This window comes from Protopterus annectens, chromosome 12.part0 (assembly GCF_019279795.1).
Source record: "Protopterus annectens isolate FY-2018-M chromosome 12.part0, PAN1.0, whole genome shotgun sequence".
NCBI lineage: Eukaryota > Metazoa > Chordata > Ceratodontiformes > Protopteridae > Protopterus > Protopterus annectens.
Genome location: NC_056746.1, coordinates 403,049,794 through 403,075,163, shown reverse-complemented (window position 1 = coordinate 403,075,163; position 25,370 = coordinate 403,049,794). Strand labels below are relative to the sequence as shown.

The window sequence follows — 25,370 nt, the reverse complement described above, 5'->3', positions numbered from 1 at the left end:
CCAAGCAATGGTAATATGTGCAGTAAGGCATAGAGGTTAGCACAGGGTTTGTAAAGAGGACAAGAGTCATAAACAGTGCAAAAAGAAAGGTACAGGGACATAAGTACAGGTAAAGACAATAGTGGAGAAAGGAAGCTGGTTGTGAAGTGATTTTACTAAGCATTTATTAGAAAAAAAGGTATACAAGGAGAAGTGAAATGATGCCCAAAAGGGAGACATGAGAGAAGTATAGTAAGAAGGAAGATGTAACAGTGGATAGTAAGCACAAGATAGGCAAGGTCAAGTATAAAGAGATAGATGGCTAGTCTGGTTTGGTACAGGGGCATAGCCAGTATGATTTGAGGTAAAGTTTAATTCTGTTTTTGAAGAGTGATAAGGAAGTAAGTGAGGAGAGGTCATTAGGGAGAAGATTCCAGGATTTACCTACCGTATAAGAGAAGAGAGAAACCCCAGCCCTGTTATTAGATTTGGAGGTGTGCACAAGAAGTTTGTGTGAGGAGCGTAGAGACTTCAGATTTTTATAGGGGGTAATGAGGCTCGATAAACTAGGAGTATTAGAAGGTTTGTAAAGAATGTTGTGGACAATGGTTAGTTGGTGAAATTTAATCAGGTGTTGTAGTTCTAACCATCCTAGCTGATTTAGATTTATACAATGGTGTGTTCTAAATGGGTTTGTTGTTGCAAATCTTGCAGTGTTATTATAGGATGATTCCAATTTGCTGAAGACAGTCTTGGATAGATTAGTAAAAATAGGAGAAGCGTAAAGGATGTTGAGATCAAATGAGTATGAGCTATAGTAGTTTTGGCAGTAGGAGAAAGGAAGGGTTTAATCCTATAGAGAGTGCCGATTTTTTTGTTGACAATCTTTATAGTATTGTTGATATGGATGTCGAAGTTCAGATTATTATTGATGGTGACACCTAGAAGTTTAGTGGTAAAGTCTGGAGATATTATGGTACCATTGGTGGATGTCACAGAGAAATGAAGAGGAGAGAACTTTTGAGTAGGAGTGAAGAGGAGGAGTTTGGTTTTCTTTGGGTTCAGAAGAAGGCAACGCTGAGTGAACCATTGATGTTAAGTTGTCTATCTCGCCTTCATTCTTGCTGGATGGGTTTGGAGCCAATCCTCGGCTCCGACTCGGCCTTTTACTAAAGCTCGAGAGCTATTTACCGGCTCGAGGCCTCCCCTTATCCCACAATGCTAGGTGTCAGATATCCAGATCTCGTTTGCCGCTTCAGCTACGAGGTTGCGTTTTTTACCAGCTCCAGGTCGTATAATTCTTTATTGTATTTTTTGCTACCAGTATTGTGTAATATTTAGTTATTCTTCCCAATTAGTTTAATTAGATTGTGTACCCCTTTAGATCCCACTTAGAAACTCTTTTTCAGTGGTTACAGAGTTTTCTTCAAACCCCCACCCTTTAGGGTAGTGTTAGGCCTAGTTAGCTGCCTTTTTCTAGTCTTCTAGTCATCTTTTATAATATATATAGATTTTTTTTTTTTGTTAGTGATAACTGTTGTGGTTTAAGTGGTATTATTACTGTTAGTTTTACCTACTACGTGTGTGTATTGTTTTAAGCACTAGTTAACTTTGCTTGGTATCTCTTCTGTAATATGTGATACCAAGGTCTCAGGTTTCAAAAAGTGTGACTCGTGCTGTCAGAAGATGTCTCTGACAGACGGTCACACTTCTTGTGTTTATTGCTTGGGCCCCCTAAACCTGCAGGACTCCTGTTCGGTCTGTCATGCCTTCAGTCCGAGAGTCCTACAGGAGCATAGGAATAAGCTCATTTTGAGGGGCTTGTTAAAGCCAGAAGGATCCCCGGTCAAGCCTTCATCGGGGAAATCCTTAAAGCCCGCCAAACTGTCGGCTTCCTGTTTGGAGCCGATGCCTAGCGGAGCTTCTGCCTCCTCGTTGGTTCCGGCTGGAACCGACATTTCGAGACCTCAGTCGGCTCCGACATTGCTATTGGAGCCTTCTCTGAGCCGAAAGCATTCGGGGTCTCCCTCGTTAGAGTCCATTCGTTCGGCTCCCAGGTCTCCATTACTCCAATCGGAGCGGAGCCATAGATTCCATTCCTCTTGGTCCTCCAGGCTATCTGATCATGACTTGGAGAGGGTGGTCAGTAGGCTCCTTAAGTCGCAGGCACTGGCCAAAATGTTGACTAGCCCTTCTCAACAGACTGTGGCAATCCCTGTGTCTTCAACAGTTCCTCCTCTGACTCTACCACTGTGTTCGGAGCTGGAGCTTGTTGGGGCTCGAATCGTCGGAACATCAGAGCCAATACCACACCTTTCGGCTCCCTCATCGGCTCCGATCTCTTCAATGGCTCCGTCCTTGGAGGGATCCGGGCGCCGAGACTCCCTCGTCGGCTCTGAGGGGGCAAGTGGCATCGGACCCTTGTCCGACCCCGTTCTCCCTCTCGGGGCCTTGGTGCAGGTGAGCTCGGCCCCGACATCGGCCTCGGAGCCGTCCCTCTTGGTGCTGGGAGGGGTTCACGTCTCTTCAGAGTGGGGACTCTTTTCTCTGCCTGACAGGGGTGCCTTTGAGGTCATGAGGAGCATGCTGACTCTGGTGTCGGCTCTGCGATCGACCCCTTCGGCTCCTTCCCCTATGGTGCCTGCGTCGGTCTCTGTCCACCCTCCTGACCCCAAGCGTGGAGAACAGGTGCTCCAGGTAGCCCCATTGGGTGTATCTTCCTCTTCCGAGGCCTCCCCTGATCATTCAGAGGAGCCCCCTCAGAAGAGAAAATGTAAGAGGAAACATGTTGACTCCCCCAAGTCAGTCACCTCAGACACCGACTTGGAGGATTCGGAAGGGTCCCCAAGGTCCCTCTCTGAGGATGTCTCCTTCTCAGACATCCTTGAGATCCTTAGGCAGAGAGGGAACTGGACTGCCCTTAACCCTTCCAAGGATGAGTTGGTGTACCTGGATGCGTTTGGTTCTTACCCTTCCACCTCCTGGGTGTCTCCGCCTTTCAACCCGCTCATGGAAGTGGTGGCTCGGAAGGCGTGGATGGCCCCAGACACAGTGGAACCAACTCCCCGCAGGCCCACAAAATTCATTACAGCCCTGTCCGACAAACAGTTTCTTACAAAGGGTGTCCCTGTCGATGCCATGGTGGTTGCAGCAGCCACTAAGAAGGAGTTGGCTGACCCTTCTGTACCTGTCCATCCACCTAATAAAGAATCTAGGACAATGGACAGGTACGGGAAGTGGATGTTTTCTTCAGCCACCTTTTCCATGCGGTCGCTGAACTATCTGTGCCATTTCACTCGCCTTCAAAGGGATCTCCTTAAGGAACTGGGTGATACCCTTCAGGATCCATCTGCTGCAGGGTCTCAGGAAAAGATTAACTCCCAACTGGCAACCCTTAACTCTATAGTCAACTCCTCCATGTGGCTCATTTCTTATGCATGCCGATGGGGTGAGTAGGGCCGCAGGCACAGGCGTGGCTTTGAGAGGACATGCCTGGATGCTGTTATGTAACTTTGCTGACCCGTTTAAGGCGTCCTTCACCAATACCCCCTTCGATGGTTCAGCTTTGTTTAGACCACAGGTGAAGGATACCCTTACCAGGTGTGAGCAGGAAGGCAAGACTCTCTCTGCCATGGGAGTCCGTTTTTCTACTCCCTCTAGACCATACCCTAAAGGTCAGAAGAGTGGAAAAATGTGGTTTCACAAACCCCAGGGAGTCGTGCCTGACACACGTGGCAAGTTTCCCTCCAGGGGCAGAGGAGGGAACAATAGATGCCGCCCGAGGGGCAGAGAGGGTTCGCAAAATCAGGGTAGCAGGGAAGCTTTCTCTGACAAACCCTTTCAGCACCCCTGAGGGGCTGCCCGACTGTCCACCCTTGGAGGCAGTCAGGGGAAGATTGTCACTGTACCCAGAAGCCTGGCGACTCCTCACACAAGACAAATGCGAACAGTCTATCATATCCGAGGGTTACAAAATCCCCTTTGTCCACGCCCCCGTGCAAACAAACAGATCCCTTCCAGATGTTCCACCCAGTCTAAGGGAACAAGCAGTACTAGAAATTTCAAAACTGCTAGAAAAAAGAGCCATCCAGCCAGTCCTAGCAGACCAGCAAGGATCCGGGATTTACTCCAAGTTATTTTTGGTACCAAAAAAACAGGGGACTGGAGACCCATTTTGAATCTCAGCAGGTTAAACAAGTCTGTTCAAAGAACGAAGTTCTGGATGGTCATGCTTCAGTCCATTCTACCCATTTTGGGTCCGGACAACTGGATGTGCTCCATAGACCTTCAGGATGCGTACTACCATATCAGAATGAACAGGCGCTCCAGGAGGTTTCTCCGCTTCCGGCTGGGAGACAGTCACTATCAATTGAGAGCCCTGCCCTTTGGTCTCACCACAGCCCCCAGGGTGTTCACCAAATGCATGGCAGTGGTTACGGCTCACCTGAGATGGCGAGGATTCCAGGTGTTTCCATATCTAGATGACTGGCTCCTAACTGCTTCCACCAGGCATCAGCTAATCCGAGCCAGGGATTATACCATCCAAACTTGCTCCGAGCTAGGTATCTCTATACACTTCGAAAAGTCTGCATTGTCACCTTGTCAATCTATAACCTTTATAGGCGCCATATTAAATACAAAAGAACTGTCGGCAAAACTTCCATTAGAAAGAGTATTAGACATTCGCCGACATGCTCAAACGTTACTGCAGTGCAAGAGAATTCAGGCCAGATTTGTACTGAAAACCTTGGGTCTCATGGCAGCAGCAATCACATTACTTCCCCTGGCTCGTTTTCACATGCGGATTCTTCAATTGATGCTTTTTACCCAATGGTCCTTTCACCAGCTTCCGATGTCTCACAACATAATAATCACCCGATCATGCAAAGACCACCTTTCTTGGTGTATGGTCTCCCCTCAAGTTTTTCAGGGCAGACCGTTTGTCCTTCCTCCACAGTGACAACGGATGCCTCCCTGATCAGGTGGGGGGGCATTTTCAGGGCAGGACTGTCCAGAGCACTTGGCAACCCCTAGAGTACCATCTGCATATAAACATCTTGGAGATGAGAGCGGTACTTTTAGCGTTGCAAGCTCTTCAGGACTCTCTACCTACCGGGACTATTGCAGTTCAGACGGACAATATGTCGGTAGTGTGGTACATCAACAAGCAGGGTGGAACCAGGTCCTATCCCTTATGCCGAGAAGCACTCAGACTCTGGCAGTGGACGATCTCCTCTCAATGGTTTCTGATAGGACCGCACATCCCCGGGAAGTCCAACGTCATAGCAGACTGGCTAAGCAGAGCAATCCTTATGCCTCACGAGTGGTCTCTCAATCAGTTAGTAGCGGACAAAATTTTCTACAGATGGGGTCAACCTTGCTGCGACCTTTTTGCAACCCCTCTCAACAGCAAGTGCAGCGATTTCTTCACTCTCTTTCCCCTCCCAGGCCATTCCCCCAGAGACGCTGTAGTTCACGATTGGCCCTGGGGTCTTCTCTGTGCATTCCCTCCTTTTCCCTTAATTCCAAAACTGATTCAGAAAGCGATCGCTTTGGGATCCAGGATGATCCTCATTGCTCCTTACTGGCCTCGACAAATTTGGTTCTCATTCCTGCATCGTCACCTGCTGGAGTAGCCCTGGAATCTGGACCCAGTGCCAGACCTCTTGATCCATCAGTCGGGCGAGCTGCACCAATCCCTTCACTCTTTCAACCTCACAGCTTGGTTGCTCCACTTCCAACCTTAGCCAGGCTTCCACATATTTCTCAGCCAGTGTGTGAAATCATACTTTCTTCGCACAAATCTTCTACTAGGAAGACTTATGCTAGTAAGTGGAAATGTTTTTCTTTCTGGGCAGAGGCTAGAAAGATAGACCCCTTTACAGCCCCTGTCCATAATGTTTTAGATTTTTTGGTGGAACTTTTTTGAGCAGGTTCCTCGTCTGCCACCATTAGGGTCCAATTGGCTGCTATCGCAAATTTTCATGTTGGCCTATCAGAGTCCAGTATCATGTCCCACAAACGTTGTAAGGCCTTTCTTAAGGGGACTGTTTTACTTAGACCCCCGGTTAAAGATCCCTCCTCCGTGGGATTTCACCTTGATATTAACTTCTTTGATTCTCCCTCCTTTTGAACCTGCGGCTTCTTGTTAATTAAAGTTACTGTCCTGGAAGACTCTCTTCTTAGAAGCCATCACCTCAGCCAGAAGAGTATCGGAATTTCAAACCCTTTGTATTCGTCCTCCTTATCTTATTTTTCACAAAGATAGAGTTTCACTCAGGACTAATCCTTCCTTTTTACCCAAAATACCCTCAGAGACAAATCTCAGTCAGGCTATTGATCTTCCTGTCTTTTTTCCTAATTATTCAAACAGAGCTGACAAAAGTTACACTATTTGGACGTTCACAGGCAACTACTTTTTTATTTGGATAGGACCAAACAGACAAGAAAATCAGATCAACTCTTCCTGTCCTATGCTGAGGGCAAGCAGGGCCTGCCAGTTTCTAAGGTAACCTTGTCCAGGTGGCTGGCCTCTATTATTACCTTGATCTACACCAACTGAGACATAAAGAACTCCCTACAAAACCAAAGGCTCATTCCACCAGAGCATTGGCTATGTCAGTAGCTTTTCAGGCTAGGCTTCCAATGGAATCTATTTGTGTTGCAGCCACATGGGCCACTCCTCATACCTTCATTTCACATTACAAGTTGGATATGGCCTCCAGGAGTCAAGCTGATTTTGGTTCCACTGTGCTCAAGAGTCTGTTTCAATGAGCCACCCAGGGCTAAGGTGCTAGGGACGCTGTCCCATCTAGCAAGAATGAAGCCAAGATAGACAACTTAACATTAAGAAGTTATGTACCTACCATAACGTTCCATGTTAGTTGTCTTCATCTTGCCTTCTTTCTTGCATCCCACCCTCCATCCCCCTAGCCTGGTTAGGACCGAGAAGAATCCCTTTTGAGGCCTTCTTCCTATGGTTGACTCTTTTTTTAGGTTACGTCCTCCTCTGTTTGTAGCACTGTAGGTAAACCTTGTGGTGGGAACAGGTGTTTTTTCCATGGTGTTAGCTCTACCAAACGAGATCTGGATATCTGATGCCTAGCATTGTGGGATAAGAGGAGGCCTCGAGCCGGTAAATAGCTCTCGAGCTTTAGTAAAAGGCTGAGTCAGAGCCGAGGATCAGCTCCGAACCCATCCAGCAAGAAAGAAGTCGAGATGAAGACAACTAACATGGAACGTTATGGTAGGTACATAACTTCTTATTCTACTATGTTTAATACCTTCTGGGTGAGAGAGTGAAGGTCTTGGGAGGATGTGGCTGAGCATAGTAGTGTGGAGTCATCAGCATATTGTATGCAAGTGGCTTGGGGGATAGCTAGATGAAGGTCATTTATAAATATGGAGAAGAGGTCCTAGTATGGACCCCTGGGGGATGCCTATGGTAATGGGTAGATGGGTGGATAGAGTGTTATGCCATAGTACTGCTTGCTGTCTTTTGTCAAGGTAGGATTGGAACCATTTTATGGAAAGTGGGTCTAATGACAGAGATTTTAGTATGTTTATGAGAATTTGGTGGTTTACCATGTCAAATGCTTTAGACAGGTCGATAAATAGAGCAGAAGAAAGATTATTTAGGTTTTGTTGTTTGTTGATGTAATCAGTAAAGGAAAGGGGGGCAGTGGTAGTGCTGTGTGAGGGTCTGAAACCATGTTGACAGTTGGAAAGTAAATTGTTTTCATTTAAGTGGTGGAATAATTGCCTGTGGATACATTTCTCCATAATCTTAGCTAATGGATAGAGTAAGGCAATAGGGCAATAGTTTGATAGCTCAATGGAGTGTCCTCCTTTATGCAGTGGGATAACATGGGAGACTTTCCATAAGGTGGGGGTGTGACCTTCGCTTATAGTTCTATTTATCAATATGGAAATAGGGTAGGCAATAGCATTGGAGGATAACTGTAGAAATTCAGAAGGCAGTTGGTCTGCTGAAGGAGAGCATGGTTTCAATTTATTCAAAAGGTTTTGAATAAGTTTGGTAGAGACTGGTTGGAACTGAAAAGGAGGGGGTGGAGTTGAGGTGTAAGAAGGTACTGTGAAGGTATTAGGTGATAGTTGACAAGCTAGTGTTTGGATAGCATCTGTAAAGAAGGTGTTGAAGGTATTAGCTGTATGGATAGGGTTTTTCTGGTCTGTATTTTGGGGGTTAGGTGCAGTGGATTGAACTGGGTGGAGTAACTGCTTAATGATACCCCAGAATTTTTGTGGATTGTTGTGATTAGGTTGCTGAAATTGTAAGTAATATTTTTTTTATCAGAAAGTATGGCCTTCTTAGTGTCATTTCTAAGTTGTCTAAAGGTTTGTTGATCAACAGGGTTTTTGGTCATTCTCCATTTGGCCCAATATTTATTTCTGAGTTGAATTTTATGTTTGGTTTCATTGGATAGCCATGGGGCAGAGTTGGCCTTAATTCTAATAAATCTGGTTGGAGCGTAATGATTGAGAATGGAAAGGAAGGTAGTATTAAATAAATTAACGGCTTCATCTAAATGGAGGTGTTTTAAGGGAACCCAATTGCATGCTCTTAGTTCAATTTGAAATAAATCAGGGTTAAATTTCTTTCTGGATCTAATACTTCTGATAGAGGTTATAATAGGAGTGTTGGTTTTATGCCTGATGAAGTAGGTAAGTGAGTGGTCACTTATATCATCAGGGAGGGTTCCAGAATTATAGTAGTATGATTGTTTATAAGAATCCAGTCTAGTATGCTAGCTTTCTTGTTAGCTTTATTTATTCTGGTGGGTGAGGTAATGGTTTGAGAAAAAACATGTAAGTTAATGTGGGAGGTAGGAAGGCTAGTACAAGAGGAATTCCAGTCCAAGTTTATATCGCCTAGGATTATGGTTTCTTGAGGCAGGTGTTGGAATAGCCAGCAAAGGATATTTTACATGGTGGCTATGTTATTTAAGGGGGCAGATACATACAGATAATGTAGATTGATTTGGCATTGTTAAGTTCATGTTTAGTGATGAGAATTTCAGTATGGGAATCTAGAGGTAGATTACAGTTGTATGTGGTTAATTGTAATCCAGATTTGAATAAAATAGCAACCCCTCCACCTTTCCTAGCTACTCTATCAATTCTTAGGATATTATATCCAGGTGGGATAATTTCATTATCCTTGATGCTAGGTTTTAGCCATGTTTCTGTTAGGCAGATAATGTCAAAGGAGTATACTTATAGGAGAGCATGGAGTTGAGTTACTTTGTTGTTAATACTACGTATATTTAGATGAGCTAGTAGGAGGTAGTTAGGTGGTTTAGCGAGGGGGTAACTGGTTGATTGATTATGGTTTTGGAGAGAGATAGAGGTTGCTGTAGGGCCTGGGTTAGGATGAATATCACCGTCCTTTAATGAGAGGAGTTGTCTTAGATACCTTAGGTTAGGGAGCTTGCTGTATGGAAATAACAGTCTCTTGAGATGTAGTGAATTATATTTAGTATGTAGTGTTCTATGATACATAGCAAGTAGGTAGCTGGGTGAGCATATTATGTTTGCATGGTTATGTAGGTATGGTAAGGGTTGAGAGTTAGTATGTTGATTGGGGTAGTCCGTGTATGGATATATAGGGTGTTCATGTGAGGAAAGTAAATAGGCAAAGGTTAAAAGTGGTAGTGATACAAGAGTAAAGCAGAGTGGAATCTGAGAAGGGATGGTAGGAGTTGGGAAGGATTGGCTATTTATTAGAAATATATTTAGAGATGGAAGTGTTTAAGCTGAGAGTGTGTAGAGATATGAGGGTGTGGTGAGTATGGAGTGGAGTGGTAAAGAGATGGGAAGATAAGAGAAAAATTGGCCAATTGCAAATGTGTAGAGGTTAATGAGAGTAGGAAGGGGTGTGGTTAGAAAGTATAAGAGTAGGACCCCTGGGGGTGGGTGGGAATTGGGGGTAGGGAGGGGAGCAGAGTGAGCCTGCAGGGCGAACGGAGCGGGTAGAAACAAAGAGAAAGGAAGAAGGCAAGACTGAGAAGAAACAATCAGTGCTTAGGTAAGTGAGATCAGAGATAAGGAAAGTAAGGAGGATGTAGCACTTGTTTGGTGTAACTGTTAGTTAGGTAAGAACAGAGAGGATCAGAGAGCTAGGAAGCTAGTGGCAGGGAATTAATGGGTCCTTAGGAGAGAGGATTCAATATATGGTAACTTAGGGGATAGGTGGATACTTAAGCAAAAATAGCTATGTGCCGCCAACTAGTGGAGAAACAGTAGAAGACAATAGCACTTAGAGCAGAGTAGGGAAAGGTAATAAGTACTGTAAGGGCCTAATAATGGGGTAAAAAGAAGTCCGCAGAAGGCTGCTAGCAGTGGAACGCAAGGGTAAATACAACATAGACCGGTTACAATAACTTGCCCTGGGATACATACACTTTAGGTCGATGTCATAGGACAAGCAAAGGAAGTTGAGAGAACAGTGGAGGATCCCTGCATAGAGCTTCTTTTTCTGTTTGGAAGCCAGGAAAATCAGGAATGGTGGGAGGCTTATGTTAGGTTATGCACTGCAGACTAACTGTAAGAAAAAGGGACAAAATAAAGTGTTAGCAGGATAATTGTAAGGGGGTAACAAGTTAAATGATTCAGAAAAGCATACTAAAATAGGTAGTGGACTGACCTAGAGGACAGTGTGAGTTGAGGGTAAGTGGGAGATACTAGGATGTGGAAGATGAGATGAGGGTGAGTGAGAGTACTAACATAGTAATGCTAGGGAGGCTTAGGATACTAGATAATTTATGCAACAGATACACAGGATTGAAACAGTCAACAAGTTAAATTCACAGAGCAGGAAAATTAATTAGCAGCAGAAATTTTCCAAAGTAGTGAAATAAGAAAAAATATCATTAGTCTGTTATGCTATATGAGCTGCAGGCATATATTAACATAAAAGTATTGCATGTACAGTCTAATAAATTACACACATTAGTATAAAAAAGTTAGGTAGTACTCAACACCAGTACATTTAATATACTTCTTGGCAGTTGGGCTTAGACTAGACAGTATTCAGTTTTAGTAGGAGATACTGCGCGTTAGTGTAAGCATTGTAACAGTACTTTCCCTATTGTTGTACCCTTAACATGTGCAGACAGTTTGTTGGACTTGGCGGCAATTACTGTTGCTCCTGTTTAAGCTAGGGTGCCGGCCTTTAAATAACACATATACTGAATCAGTAGCTAAGATCCGGCAGTATGTGTGGGCAAATATTGCCTGTTAGCACTCAAATTAATTGGGAAACAGAAAAATAGTCTGATACACTCTGTATCTGAGATGCATGTGCTTTAGCAAAGTCTCCTTGCAAAGTCTCCTTGTAAGGAATGAGCTTTGTGAATGAGTAGAGGGGCACAGTGACCTTTTTGATCTGGATGGGAACCCTTTTGTGATAAGGTGGGCCACATAGAAGGATTTTCTAACCACTTTGGCAAGGTGATTATCAAAGGTGAGATTACGGTCTACTTGGGTCCCCAGATCCCTTATTACATCTTCCGTATTTAGGGGACTACCACCTATGTGGTAGTTTGTTGGTACTTTGTTTTTTCCAAAGGGGATGACTATGCACTTTTTGGCATTTAGCTTGAGGCCATGATTTTGACACCAGGTATCCGTCTCAGTGAGACCCTTTTGGAGGATGTCTGTGTCAGCCAAAATGTCAATTATAGCTCCTAGTTTGCAGTCGTCTGTGAACTTGGTCAGCCATAGTCCTCCTGTGCTTGCCTGTACCTCTGAGAAGTATATGCCGAACAGGAGGGGTCCTAGGACTGAGCCCTGGGGAACGCTACTTGTAACCGGTTTAGAGTTGGACCTAGCTTCCGCATCTCTCACTATGTGGGTTCTGTCCGTGAGCCAGTTGGCAACCCATCTTGTGACGTGGGGGTTTATGTTCAGGCAGGTGAGCTTGTCTATAATACCAGAATGGGGAATGGTGTTGAAGGCCTTTGCGAGGTCTAGGTAGGCTGTGTGTATCACCTTTCCCTCGTCTATAGCCTTGATAACTGTCTCAAAGAAGTCCACCTGGATTAGGAGGCATGATCTGCCGTTAACAAAGCCGAACTGGGTAGGGTCCAGTGTTTGGTGGTTCCCAATGTCTGCGTTATGTCTCTGTCTGTGATGTGCATAGCAAAACTTATTTTACACCTCTTTGATGTCAGAGGAGTGCACAAGGTTGTCTTTTTTTCTGATTTCAGATTGTAATCAGTGAGCTCCAAGTAGTATATTAAAACTCTGAAGACAATTCGTTCCATAAATATGTATTGCTTTTAGGCTAGCTTTCTTGCTGTAGTTGTCTTCTAGTATAAAAACATGCAAAGAAAAGAAATAAAACATATCTGACCTTTATTCACATGATTTTCTTTTCAGATCAGTGCAATTGTTGGATTTGAATTGAAACCTCAGAGTGATGCATCCTTGATAAGCATGTTGGAATATGGGCTTTCAAAGTTTATTGACAAGTAAGAAACAATATATCCATATTTGTTCATTGAGGTGTACTTTTCTGATATGCTGTTGTTTCATTTGCCATTGTAATGTGAAGTGTGTCATACAACAGTTGCCTTCACCCATGAAACATATGCTGTTTTCATAACTAATCAAAACTAAAGTTAATTAGTTTTAGAAAATATTATGAATTTGGCTTCGGAATGTAAACACAATCAAGTGTTTTCATGATCTCTCTATTTATATGGTAGTAGTCAATTTCCACATCCCAACAACAAGCATGTTTGACTTAATTGCAGTAGCACTGGTACATAGTGTGAAGCACTGCAGACCTGTCTAAAGAGGAGCCCTTATGTAACAACCCTGCATATAAATGTGCTAGAGTAGCTGCCTTATATGTGACATTTAAGCTTGAGCATCTAAGTCCCTGAATTATGAGAAAATATCAGCTAATCCTGCTAGCCATTATAAACATAAAAATTAAGGCATAGTATATATGTTTACCAGTGCTTTTATTATTTATGAAATGTATGTTTTTTTGTGTAATGCTTAATTCCTGTTTTTATGGCCTTCCTAAAATCCATAACAATATTAGTAGGCTTTCTACTGAATCATTAGTTTCAAGCTTTGACCATGTTACTGAAGAAGTATCACAACTAGTTGATTATCCTGTAACCTCTGTTAAAATAATTGCCTTTCTAAATGCTGCAGTCAAATCATTTCATCCAGTAATGTCAGTCTGTGGTTGTTGACGCACAAGATGTTCTTACGGGAATACCAAGATATTACCAGGATATAACTTCAGTAGGGAATGTCAAGAAGTAGTATATTTGTGAATAATTTTAAAAAAGAATTGTGATGAAATAATAGATAAAACCTATGATAATACAAAAGAAAAGATACACAATTTAATAGGGACATGGAATAAACATTTCTTTATATATTTGAAAATAGCTTACAACTCATAAAAATAGTAGTACTCCCTAAGTTGCTATACATAACTCAAACCACAGCCTTGGTTCTAAACATAATTGAAATAAAGCAGTCCAATAAAGTTCTCCTAATTTTTTCATGGTACCTAATAAATTCTAAGGTAGCCTACAACCTCCATGACAAATCTACAGATTTTGTTGGTGGCAGTCTGTAACTTTTGTGTATTGTAGCTGGAGTGGAGTGTCAATAATGGAAGGCCATATTTTAATTGAGAAGTTAAGACATTTCTGGCTTGAGCTTGTTGGGCAGAGTTAGGAAGTACTGTGATTAACTGGAGGTAAGCAAACAAAGTTCATCTGGGACAAACAGTTTGAAAATGGACATATTTTTCTTGGCAAAAGGATGTACTAAAAAGGTACAATGTCCATTTAAGAGTCGTCTTGTTGATTGTAAGAGGAATGTGAATAAAAGAATGCAATTAGTAATGAGATTGATAGTAAAAACAAAGATAATAAAAATGTGGATGTTCTAGATTTGATTTGTACAAATGAGCAAATAGCTATAAATATTGATAACACATGGTTGTTTGAATTCTGCGCCAGTGACATTTGATCATCTGTGTAAGATTCAGACAAAACAAATTCAAATGAATCATCTCAGTGGTCCCTCCATAATAGTGAACATTACACCATGAATGTACAAAATTGTGATCAGTAGGTTAAGAATGGGCATTTATCTGAAATTAGAGACAAAAACCCTGCTCACCTCATTTGAGGGCTGTTCTCCACAACCACTATTATTTCATGTAATCAGTACCAACGCTGTCATTACTTGCATAAATGTTAAGTATTTGCTCCGCCCCTTTCTATAGCAGATTTAGAGGATAGCATCATTTTCAGAACGACAGTGCTCAAATTTGTCCAGTTTGAGCACTTACGTTTCAGCAGAAGTAATAATCTTGAAAAAATGCTTTTGATAGAAACACTTTTGAGCAAGTATCCGATTCCATTTGCAGATTTGCTTGATACAAACAAATGCTCATAAATAGGAATGGTTTAATAATTTTGCTGTTTTGATCTGATGCTATAAACCTTAACAAACAAAAGTCTTAAAACACAATATGGTTTTCAGCAAGCCTACTTGAAAGGTATACAACATAGACAGTAGTTGTAAAGAATAGCCTGTGTACCAAATATGACAAACTAAAATAAACTGCCCTGACTTGATCAGTATGTGCTACTATAACTGATAATTTTCTACATGAGTTACATGATGCTGAAATGTGTTTGTATTTGTATGCATCCTTTGCAGCTTGCAGCTGATACTTTGTTCAGTATGTTGCACGTATTTCATTGTGATAGTATCACTTGGCTTCACCTGTGAGTACCTCAGGCTCAGTGGGACCTGCCTAGGGAATAACATCTAATGAGAACAGTATTAATAATAATAATACATCATTCAAAGGAGAGTAATGATGTGAACAGTTCCTTTTTCAAAAGATTTGCTCTTCTTCCACTTTTACATGCAAAACTGCAATAGGCAGCATGAATGCATTGCTTATTTATTTATTTAACACTTGTTCACCAGATAAGTGAACTTATCCTCAGAACATTTGCAGTCATGACCTGGGCCTTAAAGGCAAAACACAATACGGAGGAAATGCAGTACAGAGTATACAAATTATGCAGATAGAAATAATGTATGCAAACAGTAGATTGTACCATAAAGCAAAACAGTCTGTGCATAGAAAAAATTTCAGACAACAAAATATATAGAAACAGTAAGTAGTATAGTGGAACAAAACCGGTTACCAATAACAACAAACTGAAACAACAAATGCAACGTGTGGTAGTAAGCATAGACTACAAGTATCAAGATTATTGTATACAAGACTGGATGCTACATTAAGGAGAAACTGGTACAAAGAAGGTATGCATAACGTGTTAAATAATTTGTAAGCTTTAAGAAATAATACATTAGAAATACTATGAGTGCATGAGAGGCTTGCAAAATTAAGCAGTGAATGTCATGTGAAAAACAAATCGTATAATGCTAAATATTGGGTATCTTAATGAATGTAGGAATTGCTATAATAAGGTAGTACTGCACAGCAACAAGAACTGTATGAAAGACAAACTGCATGAAAGGGCTTAGACAAAAATAAAGTAAAAGGTAATATGTTTAAACATTAAGTGTGCAGCCTCAAAATGAAGACCGAGGAGAGAAGTACAGTATTAGATGCAACTGAGCATACTGAATGAAGTAATAGGATTAGAGAAGAAGAGTACAACTGAGCATACTGAATGAAGTAATAGGATTAGAGAAGAAGAGTACAACTGAGCATACTGAATGAAGTAATAGGATTAGAGAAGAAGAGTACAACTGAGCATACTGAATGAAGTAATAGGATTAGAGAAGAAGAGTACAACTGAGCATACTGAATGAAGTAATAGGATTAGAGAAGAAGAGTACAACTGAGCATACTGAATGAAGTAATAGGATTAGAGAAGAAGAGTACAACTGAGCATACTGAATGAAGTAATAGGATTAGAGAAGAAGAGTACAACTGAGCATACTGACTGAAGTAATAGGATTAGAGAAGAAGAGTACAACTGAGCATACTGACTGAAGTAATAGGATTAGAGAAGAAGAGTACAACTGAGCATACTGACTGAAGTAATAGGATTAGAGAAGAAGAGTACAACTGAGCATACTGACTGAAGTAATAGGATTAGAGAAGAAGAGTACAACTGAGCATACTGAATGAAGTAATAGGATTAGAGAAGAAGAGTACAACTGAGCATACTGAATGAAGTAATAGGATTAGAGAAGAAGAGTACAACTGAGCATACTGAATGAAGTAATAGGATTAGAGAAGAAGAGTACAACTGAGCATACTGAATGAAGTAATAGGATTAGAGAAGAAGAGTACAACTGAGCATACTGACTGAAGTAATAGGATTAGAGAAGAAGAGTACAACTGAGCATACTGGCTGAAGTAGTAGGATTAGAGAAGAAGAGTACTGCAAAGCTTCTAGACTGGAAACAACCGCAGCAGTGTAGGGAAGATCTTAACAATGAAAGTTGGGAGAGAATGGTATGTATTTTGGTAGGTGTGTGTAGTATTAAATAATGAATCAGTCAGTTTCTCAGAAGCACATGTATTTATTTTCATCAGCAAGTTGTTACTTTAGTGATTTTCATAAAAGAGTAAGGTTCTCCTTTGTCTTTATCCTGTTTGGAATGTTGTTCTAGGAAGCTGGAGTGATTTTAGGAAAAAGCCTTCTCACATGTGTGTAGTATGAAAGAAGGGCTTAATGATTATAACATTTCTAAGTGAATAACTTTGGCTTGTGGTTTTGTTAAAAATTAATAAAAGTAAGTAATTTCTGGTCTCAGGGTCACACAATATGGTGAAACTAAATGATGGTTTCAAGTTTTATTTTCTGCAGGCAGGTGCAGCAAACTAGCATGTGTCAACTATTATCCTCCTCATGGATGTGTGCCATGCAATAGCTCAGAGGGAATAAATCTAGTTTAAGCTACATGTATTTCTCTTACTGTGAAGACAAGGTATATCAGCAGCTGGTTCCCTTTTTTCTCCATCTTGTTACATAGTTTTATGAACCATGGAGTTCCAAGTGTTGTTAAATCATTCCACTAGCTCACTCATTTAAAGCTGATATATACAGTTTATCAGCTGCTTTACCTTAACGAATTGGCATAGTTAGTGCATTACTCCAGATATGAATGGGGTACCTTGGTCCTTAAGGATTTCATTGGTAAGCCAGACACTAGAAAACAGTAGCACTGGTTTGTTTGCTGCAGATTTAGTATTTACACATTCTAGGAGGATGTTTTCTAGGTATGTTGTGGTGTAATTGATGAATACAAATGTGAAACAATGAGTTTTACTTGACTTCAAAAGGGTACATGAAAGTTTGAATTTATGGGACTTCTGTTATATTTAAGGGCATCAAATGTTACCTAACCTTCTGTTAATGCTGTTTTCTTGATTCTAGGCAAGTTAAGCAGAAAATGTTGTTTCCTTCATCACATCTAGCCAATAAAACCTAGGTAGAAGTCTGTTTTATCCATGCCTAAATGTCCATCCAAACTGTGGCTATGGCCAACTTCATTTTGAGATATCTGAAGAGTTCTGTTATCAGTAACTTGCTTAGTATCTGTTCTGGCTCTTTAGTTACTCTAAAGCAGGTAATTTAGTTCTAAATGTGGGTATGAAGTAAGACCATTGTGATCAGTTATTCCTATATTTTCTCTAGCCTTGCTTAGGCTTAGAGTATCATGTTCCCAATAGCCTTTTTTAAAAATTGATGTGGCTTATGTGGAGATCAGACTGGTCAGCATTACTCCAGTCTGTAGCCTGATGTGAGTTGGAGTGTGAGGCTTTATCTCCAGAAAAGACAGAGACTGAGGTCTCTCCTTCACCTAATACCTTTGCCAGAAAGTGAATAACTAAACAAAATTAATGTGAAGGAGCAAATGGTGACATTAAATAAAAAGATTAATAAAAAAAGTACCAACTGTCTGTCATGCAAAACCTTTATTAAAACACAAAAATTTAGTCCTGATGAAGTCTAATGTTATTATAGTTTGTGCTGATGAAGTCTAATGTTATACAGACAAAAGCACTAAAGTCTGTGTTTCAAAAAAGGTTCTGAATGACGGTCAGTAGACATTTTATTTTTTGTTTACCTCCTCAAGAAAGTGCAGTTTATGAATGTAATTCTTTTTAATCTAAGTCACTGGTCAGTTTTATGTCTCTTGGTTATTTTCCATTCTGATTTATTTTAGTATTAGAATACTGATAATGTGCTTGTTTAGATTTCTGTTTAAAATTCTGTCTGTTCATCATATGGCTCATCTGCCTCCTTTCGAGGTTCTAAATATGTTTTCCTTCTTATAATTGTGTCTTCCTGTTCATCAGTCTATTTACTGTCTTCTCTCCTTACTCTGACTACTGATATTTATACAAAGTATTATTAACTGTGTGCCCGTCACTCTCTGGCTCTATCCTACTTCCTTCCATTACATTACCTAGTAGAGCCTTTTGGCTAACTTTTTGTATCAGTCAGACCCCTAATTCCCAGCTCTTCAAGCGAAGTTAAAAAATAAAAAGCTTTGCAATTAAGTGCTTTTCTGTACTGGCATTTCAGTACAGAAAAACGCAGAAACTCTTGATCACGCCCCATAGCACTTTGTGCCTGGAGTAGCTGCTTCTTTCGCCCCCTTGCTCCCTTACTGACAGGATATGTGTTCTTGTGTCCATGTAGACATATTGCTTCAATTTTTCTGTCTGATAGTAGTGTTATGCTTAAACACATGCTATGTTCTAAGTAAAGTAATAAAGCTTTCTGAACGTAACAATCCTTATAATTCCATTACATCTACAAAAATTGTCAGTTTCATAAGTTTGCTAATAGCACAATGGCAAAGGGCAGATTTGATATGTTTAGAAGCTAATCATATGCCATTGGTTCACCTTAAGATACAGGATGCTTAACAAGTGGTTTATTAATGTTGGTTATTGTTAGTAGACTTTACCAGTGCAATGGCATTCTCATGAGCTGTAAAATACGTTGCTATATGTCCCTTATTAAAATATTTAAAAGAAATTAGCTCAGATAGCATTGCGTTTTGTTTCTTTACATAAATAGACTCATACTTCATACCTCTCAACTGTACAGATTTTCTCAAAATGTTCAGATTTTTGCCTCATAGATTGGGTCCTTTTTTCATAAATTTGTGCTTTTCTGGCAAATTAGTGGCAAATCATTAAAGCTTAAAGTAAAAAAAAAAAAATAACAGACATTTGGGTTTCCAACTTCATACGCTTCAGAAAATGCACGCTAATGCAAAACCTGTTATTCTATCAACTTTCTAAGTTTGTAAGAGCAGTACTTAGAAATTGTCCCTATTTTGGCCCTTTATCCCAGATTTCTTGCTCTAAGAGGTTGAGACGTATGTCATACTTGTTTAGTTGGCTTACAGGTAATGTATTTAAGTGAAGTCTTGTTAATAGCCCTTGCTGTAGGTAGGTCTGGCTTATGATTTGCATTTTCAAACCGTACCTAATGTTCTACTTTGGCTACTTGTTACTCAAAGGTTTGTATATCATTCTGCAACACAAACCTTACCAGTTTGTTCATGGTGCCTATCCAGTGATTAAAATCTGTCTGCCTGTGCCTCTGCTGGAGAAACTGCTCTAGCTAAAAGTTCCATTTTTAGTTTATGGATATTCTGAGAGTCACTTGTAAAATGTGCAGATAATATTTTGGCCCATTCACTTGTGGGCCAGTTTGCTCTTGTTGCATCTCAAGGGCTACAAGGTAAGCTTCAATATTATTGTTTGTTCCCAGTTTCTTCAGTAGTAAATTGGCTTTTGGGGCGTTGGGTAGTTATCTGGTTGTAGAACCTATATTTTCTGTATTATGACAAGTTGCTGTTGCATATTAACCAGACGTTGCTCAGTGACCAAAAATCTGGTATCACTTCCTTGCTGGAGGCTAAGTAACTTCTGATTGGTACTGGCAGCCATTTGTCTTAGATGATCCCTGGTATCTCTAATGGCCTTTGGAAAGGGTTTATTTGCAAGGACGGCGAACAAAAAGCATGCCCTTCTAGGCAAAATTTAGAAACAAAAAAATATCCAAGGCTTATAAGTATTTCTCTTTACCACCTTCATAGCACAAGCAGCAAGAACTCCACAGAGAGGGAAGACTGCCAACAGCCTCCCACACAGGTAAGGCAGACTTCATAGGTAGAGCACCTTTCATCCCACTCTCCTTTGCTGGATAGCAGCTCTGCACTGCTAAAAATGTTTTCTTCCACTTGAAGATGCTAGGATTCCTGCCTAGAAATCCCTATAGGATTAGAGGTAAGCACATGCACCAAACCTTCTGAGATCAGGCCTAAAATACAATTGCTTTAATCCTTATGTAAGCTTGTTTCTGTTGTTGACAAACACACACACACACACACACACACACACACACACACACACACACACACACACACACACACACACACACACACACACACACACACACACACGCACACACACACACTAACAATTGTAATTAGAAAGTTACCCATTCCATATTCTACCAAACATAGGGAAAAAAGTATAAGAAAGCCGTAGAACACTTAAGATCTTCCACAAAAACAGCATACAGAAACAAAATGTCCCTTTGATGATCTAATGGCTTTAAAAACGGTTAGACACTTTGCTCTGCCACAGTTTCTGTTTTACAGTGTGACACAGAAAACTGTCTAAAAGTTATTAAAGCTGATTTGAATACTACTGCTGTTCTATGGTGGCTGGCACCTGGCTGATTTTACACTCTAGTATGATACTACAGAGATTTACAGTACATAGAGGTGCTTGACAAATTTATGCCAAGCATGTTTCTAATGCCAGAAAAATGTTTAACATGCCTTTCCCCTGATTTCAGAGCATAATCTCAGTACTCAATGCATTACATGGGTTCATTCAGGGCTGTCTTACCTTCCATTTCTCACCCTTCTATTCAGAACTCAGGCTGGTAAAGCAGCCACTAAATTTCCCTGTAGGTTCAGAGGAGGTTGCTAGGCTAATGGCCTTAGGGACTTTACAAGCCTAGCCTGTATAAAAAAAAAAACATGTACCCTAATTGACCATAGTTAGATGGTCATTGTTAACAGAGTGATTCTATGATCAGCACCAACTACCCCTGTCCATGAACAACATAGATAACACCCCCGGGCTGAATTTATAGTCATCCATCCAATTGTCAAGGCTGAATTTAAGTTGGGTCATTGAGGAGCTCTGCTTCACATGAACTGGGAACTTATTCCAGAGGAGTGGCAATCTCTGGGAGATATATCTATCTCTCCAGCATGTTCTGTTAATGTCACAGGCTCGGTTGAGATTCCTGGAGTGAGTGACTGTTGTCCTATTTGATTTACAGAGGTGCAGCATTTCCATACAGCAGAGTCAGAGACTACTCTAGTCCGCGGTGATGGTGCTGCGGTAGCGTTGTCGCCTCACAGCAAGACGTTGTCCCGTTCGATTTTCAGCTAGAGCGTCTTCTGTGTGGAGACATGCCGTGAATTGGCATACCTTCATTGAAAGTTGTGTGTCAGGGCCGGCAACACGGCACGTAAAAATCAACTGCCAATCATTAGCGGACCGGAGTTCCGCTGTGGCAACCCCTAACCGGGAAATGCCGAAAGACGCAATAACAAAAAGAGTCAGAGACTACTCTGTAGACCAGACACAGGTTGCCTCTCAGCAGCCTGTATGACACAGAGTGCAGTGACAGGGCTTTAAGTCTTTTCATGTAAGTCACATTTGGAGACCCTGGATTCCTTTGGTTAGAGTCTTCTGTGGTCTGTCCAGTTGCTGCAAGATGTCTAGTGAGATACATACAGAAGGGAGAATTGTACTCAATTAGTGGTCTGATAAGGGTCGAGTATAGCCGAGTTACAAATTCCTTTGTCTTGGATGCGATGCCTTTTATTTATGAGATGTGCAATGTAGAAGACTTTCCTTACCACTATGGACACATGGTGATCAAAGTTTAGATTGCTATCAGTCTGTGTTTGCAAGTCTCACACTACTGGGTTTGAGCTTAGAGGGGTGCTATCTATATCATAATTAGCAGGAGATACTTCTTTGCCAAAGGGAATAATGAGGATTCTTTTGCATTTAGTTTTAGTTCATGACTTTGGCACCAAACATTTGTCTGAGTCATACATTTCTATAATATGTTTCCATCATGGGGGCGAGGGGGCTCAATGATTGCACCCAGTTTGCAGTCATCTGCAAACTTGATAAGCCACAGGCATCTACTTTTACCTGTACCCCAGAGAAATAAATTCCAAACAGTAGAGGCCCCACCACAGACATCCTTCTGGTACCCCACTGGTAAATAGTCTACTGGTGGAGGGGGACACCCAGTCTTTGACAGTGTGCATTTCTGTCAGTGAGCCAGTTGGCTACCATCTAGTGACATATGGGTTAATCCCAAGCTGGGAGAGATTCTCAATGATCTCTGAGTGAGAGATTTTGTGTGTGTGTGTGTGTGTGTGTGTGTGTGTGTGTGTGTGTGTGTGTGTGTGTGTGTGTGTGTGTGTGTGTATCTATATCTATATCTATATATATATATATATATATATATATATTGTAGTTAGGTGATTGAACTAACACTCTTGTCAACTGCATTTTAGTTGAAATAAGGTGAACGAATAACATTTATATTGAAAGGGGTGAATGGGAATGTGGCATTTTTGCAAGACTGTGGAAACTGGAGTGAAGGAACATTTTCCTTTCCCCCAGTACTGTGCATTCTTAAAGTTAGTATATTTAAGTTAGTGAGAGTGTTGAGAGTGCAGGGGAGCTTGCTTAAAAGTTTTCGATTTAATAGTGGTTAATTGGATTTATCTTTTTACTTAATATATACTTTTTAATAACTGTTAACTAGTCTAGAGTTCTAAAAAACGACTACGATAATTTGATGGTAAGGGTTATGGGTTGACCAATTATTATTGAGTGAGTTGGTTGACTCACCAATCGGATTTGAGTATTGTGACCTTTACCGTTGGTTGTAATGGTTTTTGTTCATCTATCATTGTTGACCGGTGGGATGATGTTTATGTATATTTATTAGCTGATGATTTACTAATGGAATGTATGTTAGAGTTGAACACTTATTATTGCTTTTTGGACTTTATGATGACCTATCAGCATGATTTTCAATTGGCTGCAAGCACCAATGGTTGTAATTTATTGTATATTTAAACTTTCATAATTTTTATTGAAGTTATCCCAAGAAGTTCATTATTTTAATGGACGAAAGCGCTTATTGAATTATTTATTCTTTTTGTTGTTTTACAGGTGTTCTTTACTTGATGTTTTTTTTTTTTTTTAACATGGAGATCTGTGTAATTATTAAACTATTTCCAGTGCTGTGGGTATTTTTAATTTCATGGTTTGTCATTCTGTCATTGTTTTCAGGAAATAGTTTCTTCTGTTGCACACTAACCCTGACACTTTTGTTTAAGTGGGCTGTGATTCTAGTTTTGACCTCCATATTTAAATTTCCTTTCTCTTCAATCACACCTCCCAGATAACTGAAGCTGTAAACCTATTTCACTATTGTCCATTTTGCATTACTTTTCACATTCTTCTGTCTTCCACCATCTGTTACTATGACCACTGCCTTGTCTGTATTCATTGTCATCCCAAGTGCCTTTTGTTTTGCATTCCAATCCCCTATCATTGCTGAATTTCCTGTTCAGAGTTTGCTTGTAGTGCCACATTGTCTGAAAATAGAAACATTGTTGATCTGTGCTCTCTGACCTTTTTTGCTGATGTAGTCAATCACCATTATGAGCAGGAGTGGGCTTAGACCTAATCAACGATGAACACCCACTCCTACTGAGAATCTCCTCTGTGAGTCCAAACAATGTTTGTATTTGTGTCATTGGGTCCTTGCACCTATCCTTCACTTAGTCTATCAACATTTCCAGGTCTTTGAAACAGCATAGGACTGTCCACATCAAATTTCCCTGGACCTTGTCATATGCTTTCTCCGTGTTTAAGAATGCTCATTTTGGGTTCTTTCCTCATTTCTATATCTTCACCACTATCTCTGTCACTGAAAACATTGTCAGTTGCACTGCATCCTCCCAGAAGTTGTTTCAGTTTCTGGTAGTTGAGTGTCATCAGCATCCTTGAGGTTCATGTACACTTTTAGTGATTCTCACTTAAATGTATGGGTGATGGTCTGTATTCTCTAGCTACGTAACTGTCAATTGCCAACAGGCAAGCCTTTGACATTGCCTTCTATTCTAAGTTTATTCAGGGATGTATTGTTTTTTTTCACTGTTAGGTGGTTGTTGGGTCATTATATTGGACATCTACTTTTGGAGTGTGAACAGGTCAGTTTGTTATTGAAAACTAAGTAAACATTGATCAGTGGCTGCAAGAGAGCTGATAGTAGCTAGACTTCATGGGAAACATTGATCAGCATAAAAAGCAGCTGCACACAGTGTGGGCATCACAGGAACAAAGAAAATTTCTTCAAGGCAAGCCTCTCACTGTAAAGAGGATATCTTTGCAAGAGCAGATCCCCTTATGAGCCTACAGATGTTATACTGCTTGCATAGTTTGCGAGGAGTTAGTATAGTATTCCAGTTTGTTTTCTAACTAATCATCAAATATCACTTTATTTTGTTGAATTTCAGTTAGGCTGCATTCTTTTCTGAAGATAGGGAAAGCAGTTCAGGCAGAGCATTTTTAGGTAGCTTTAAATCATGGTTTATAAAATATTTTTCTTCCTACATTCTCCAGCAGTTTTGCATTCTGTAATACTTACTAGTCTCTACAAACAGCTCTCTTGGTCAAGGACAAAAGAAAAGTACATTTTTGCAGCAAAACATGTGAAACTATAGAAAAAATTAGTATATTCATAGCTGCCTCTGCAACGTTCATTTCATTGTTGCAGTATTCCTTCAAACATGCTTTTTCAAAGCAAATAGCAGTCACAGTCAGTAATATTTTTTACATTTTCAACAAGTTTTACCACATACGCAGAGAAATATCCACACAGGTTTTCAGTACACGATAATAGCTTCTTATCCTTTTTAGACGTCAGGGATACCCTCTAGACTTTTGATTTCAGGGACTTTTTACACTGTTCCCTTGAGAATCTTCCCTCGACCCAAGGTTCAGAAATTAGATTTTTTTCACAGGCAGTATCTATCATATCCCCCAAGACAGAGTTTATTTACATTGGTTGCTGTTGAGAGCCAGTCTACCTGCCTGCTCTGTATATCACAGGAACTCTATAGATATTCATATGCACAAGACTATGTACCGTCATTAAAGTCCTTGTTTTTCTTTTGAAAAAACATTTTATGTCATCTAAGAGAGGGAAATGCAGCTGTGGTGAACAGATTCCTTAGAAGTATAA

The 25,370-nt window shown here is 40.6% G+C and overlaps 1 protein-coding gene across 1 annotated transcript in view; it reads left to right on the top strand.

Moving 5' to 3' along the window:
- The window catches only part of DNAH3 (dynein axonemal heavy chain 3), a 2,217,123-nt gene that overhangs the window by 1,024,143 nt on the left and 1,167,610 nt on the right, over positions 1-25,370 (top strand). The window contains exon 19 of the mRNA XM_044089509.1: positions 12,382-12,473. Within this exon, the coding sequence (XP_043945444.1) occupies positions 12,382-12,473 (92 nt within the window). The remainder of the gene's footprint in view (positions 1-12,381; positions 12,474-25,370) is intronic.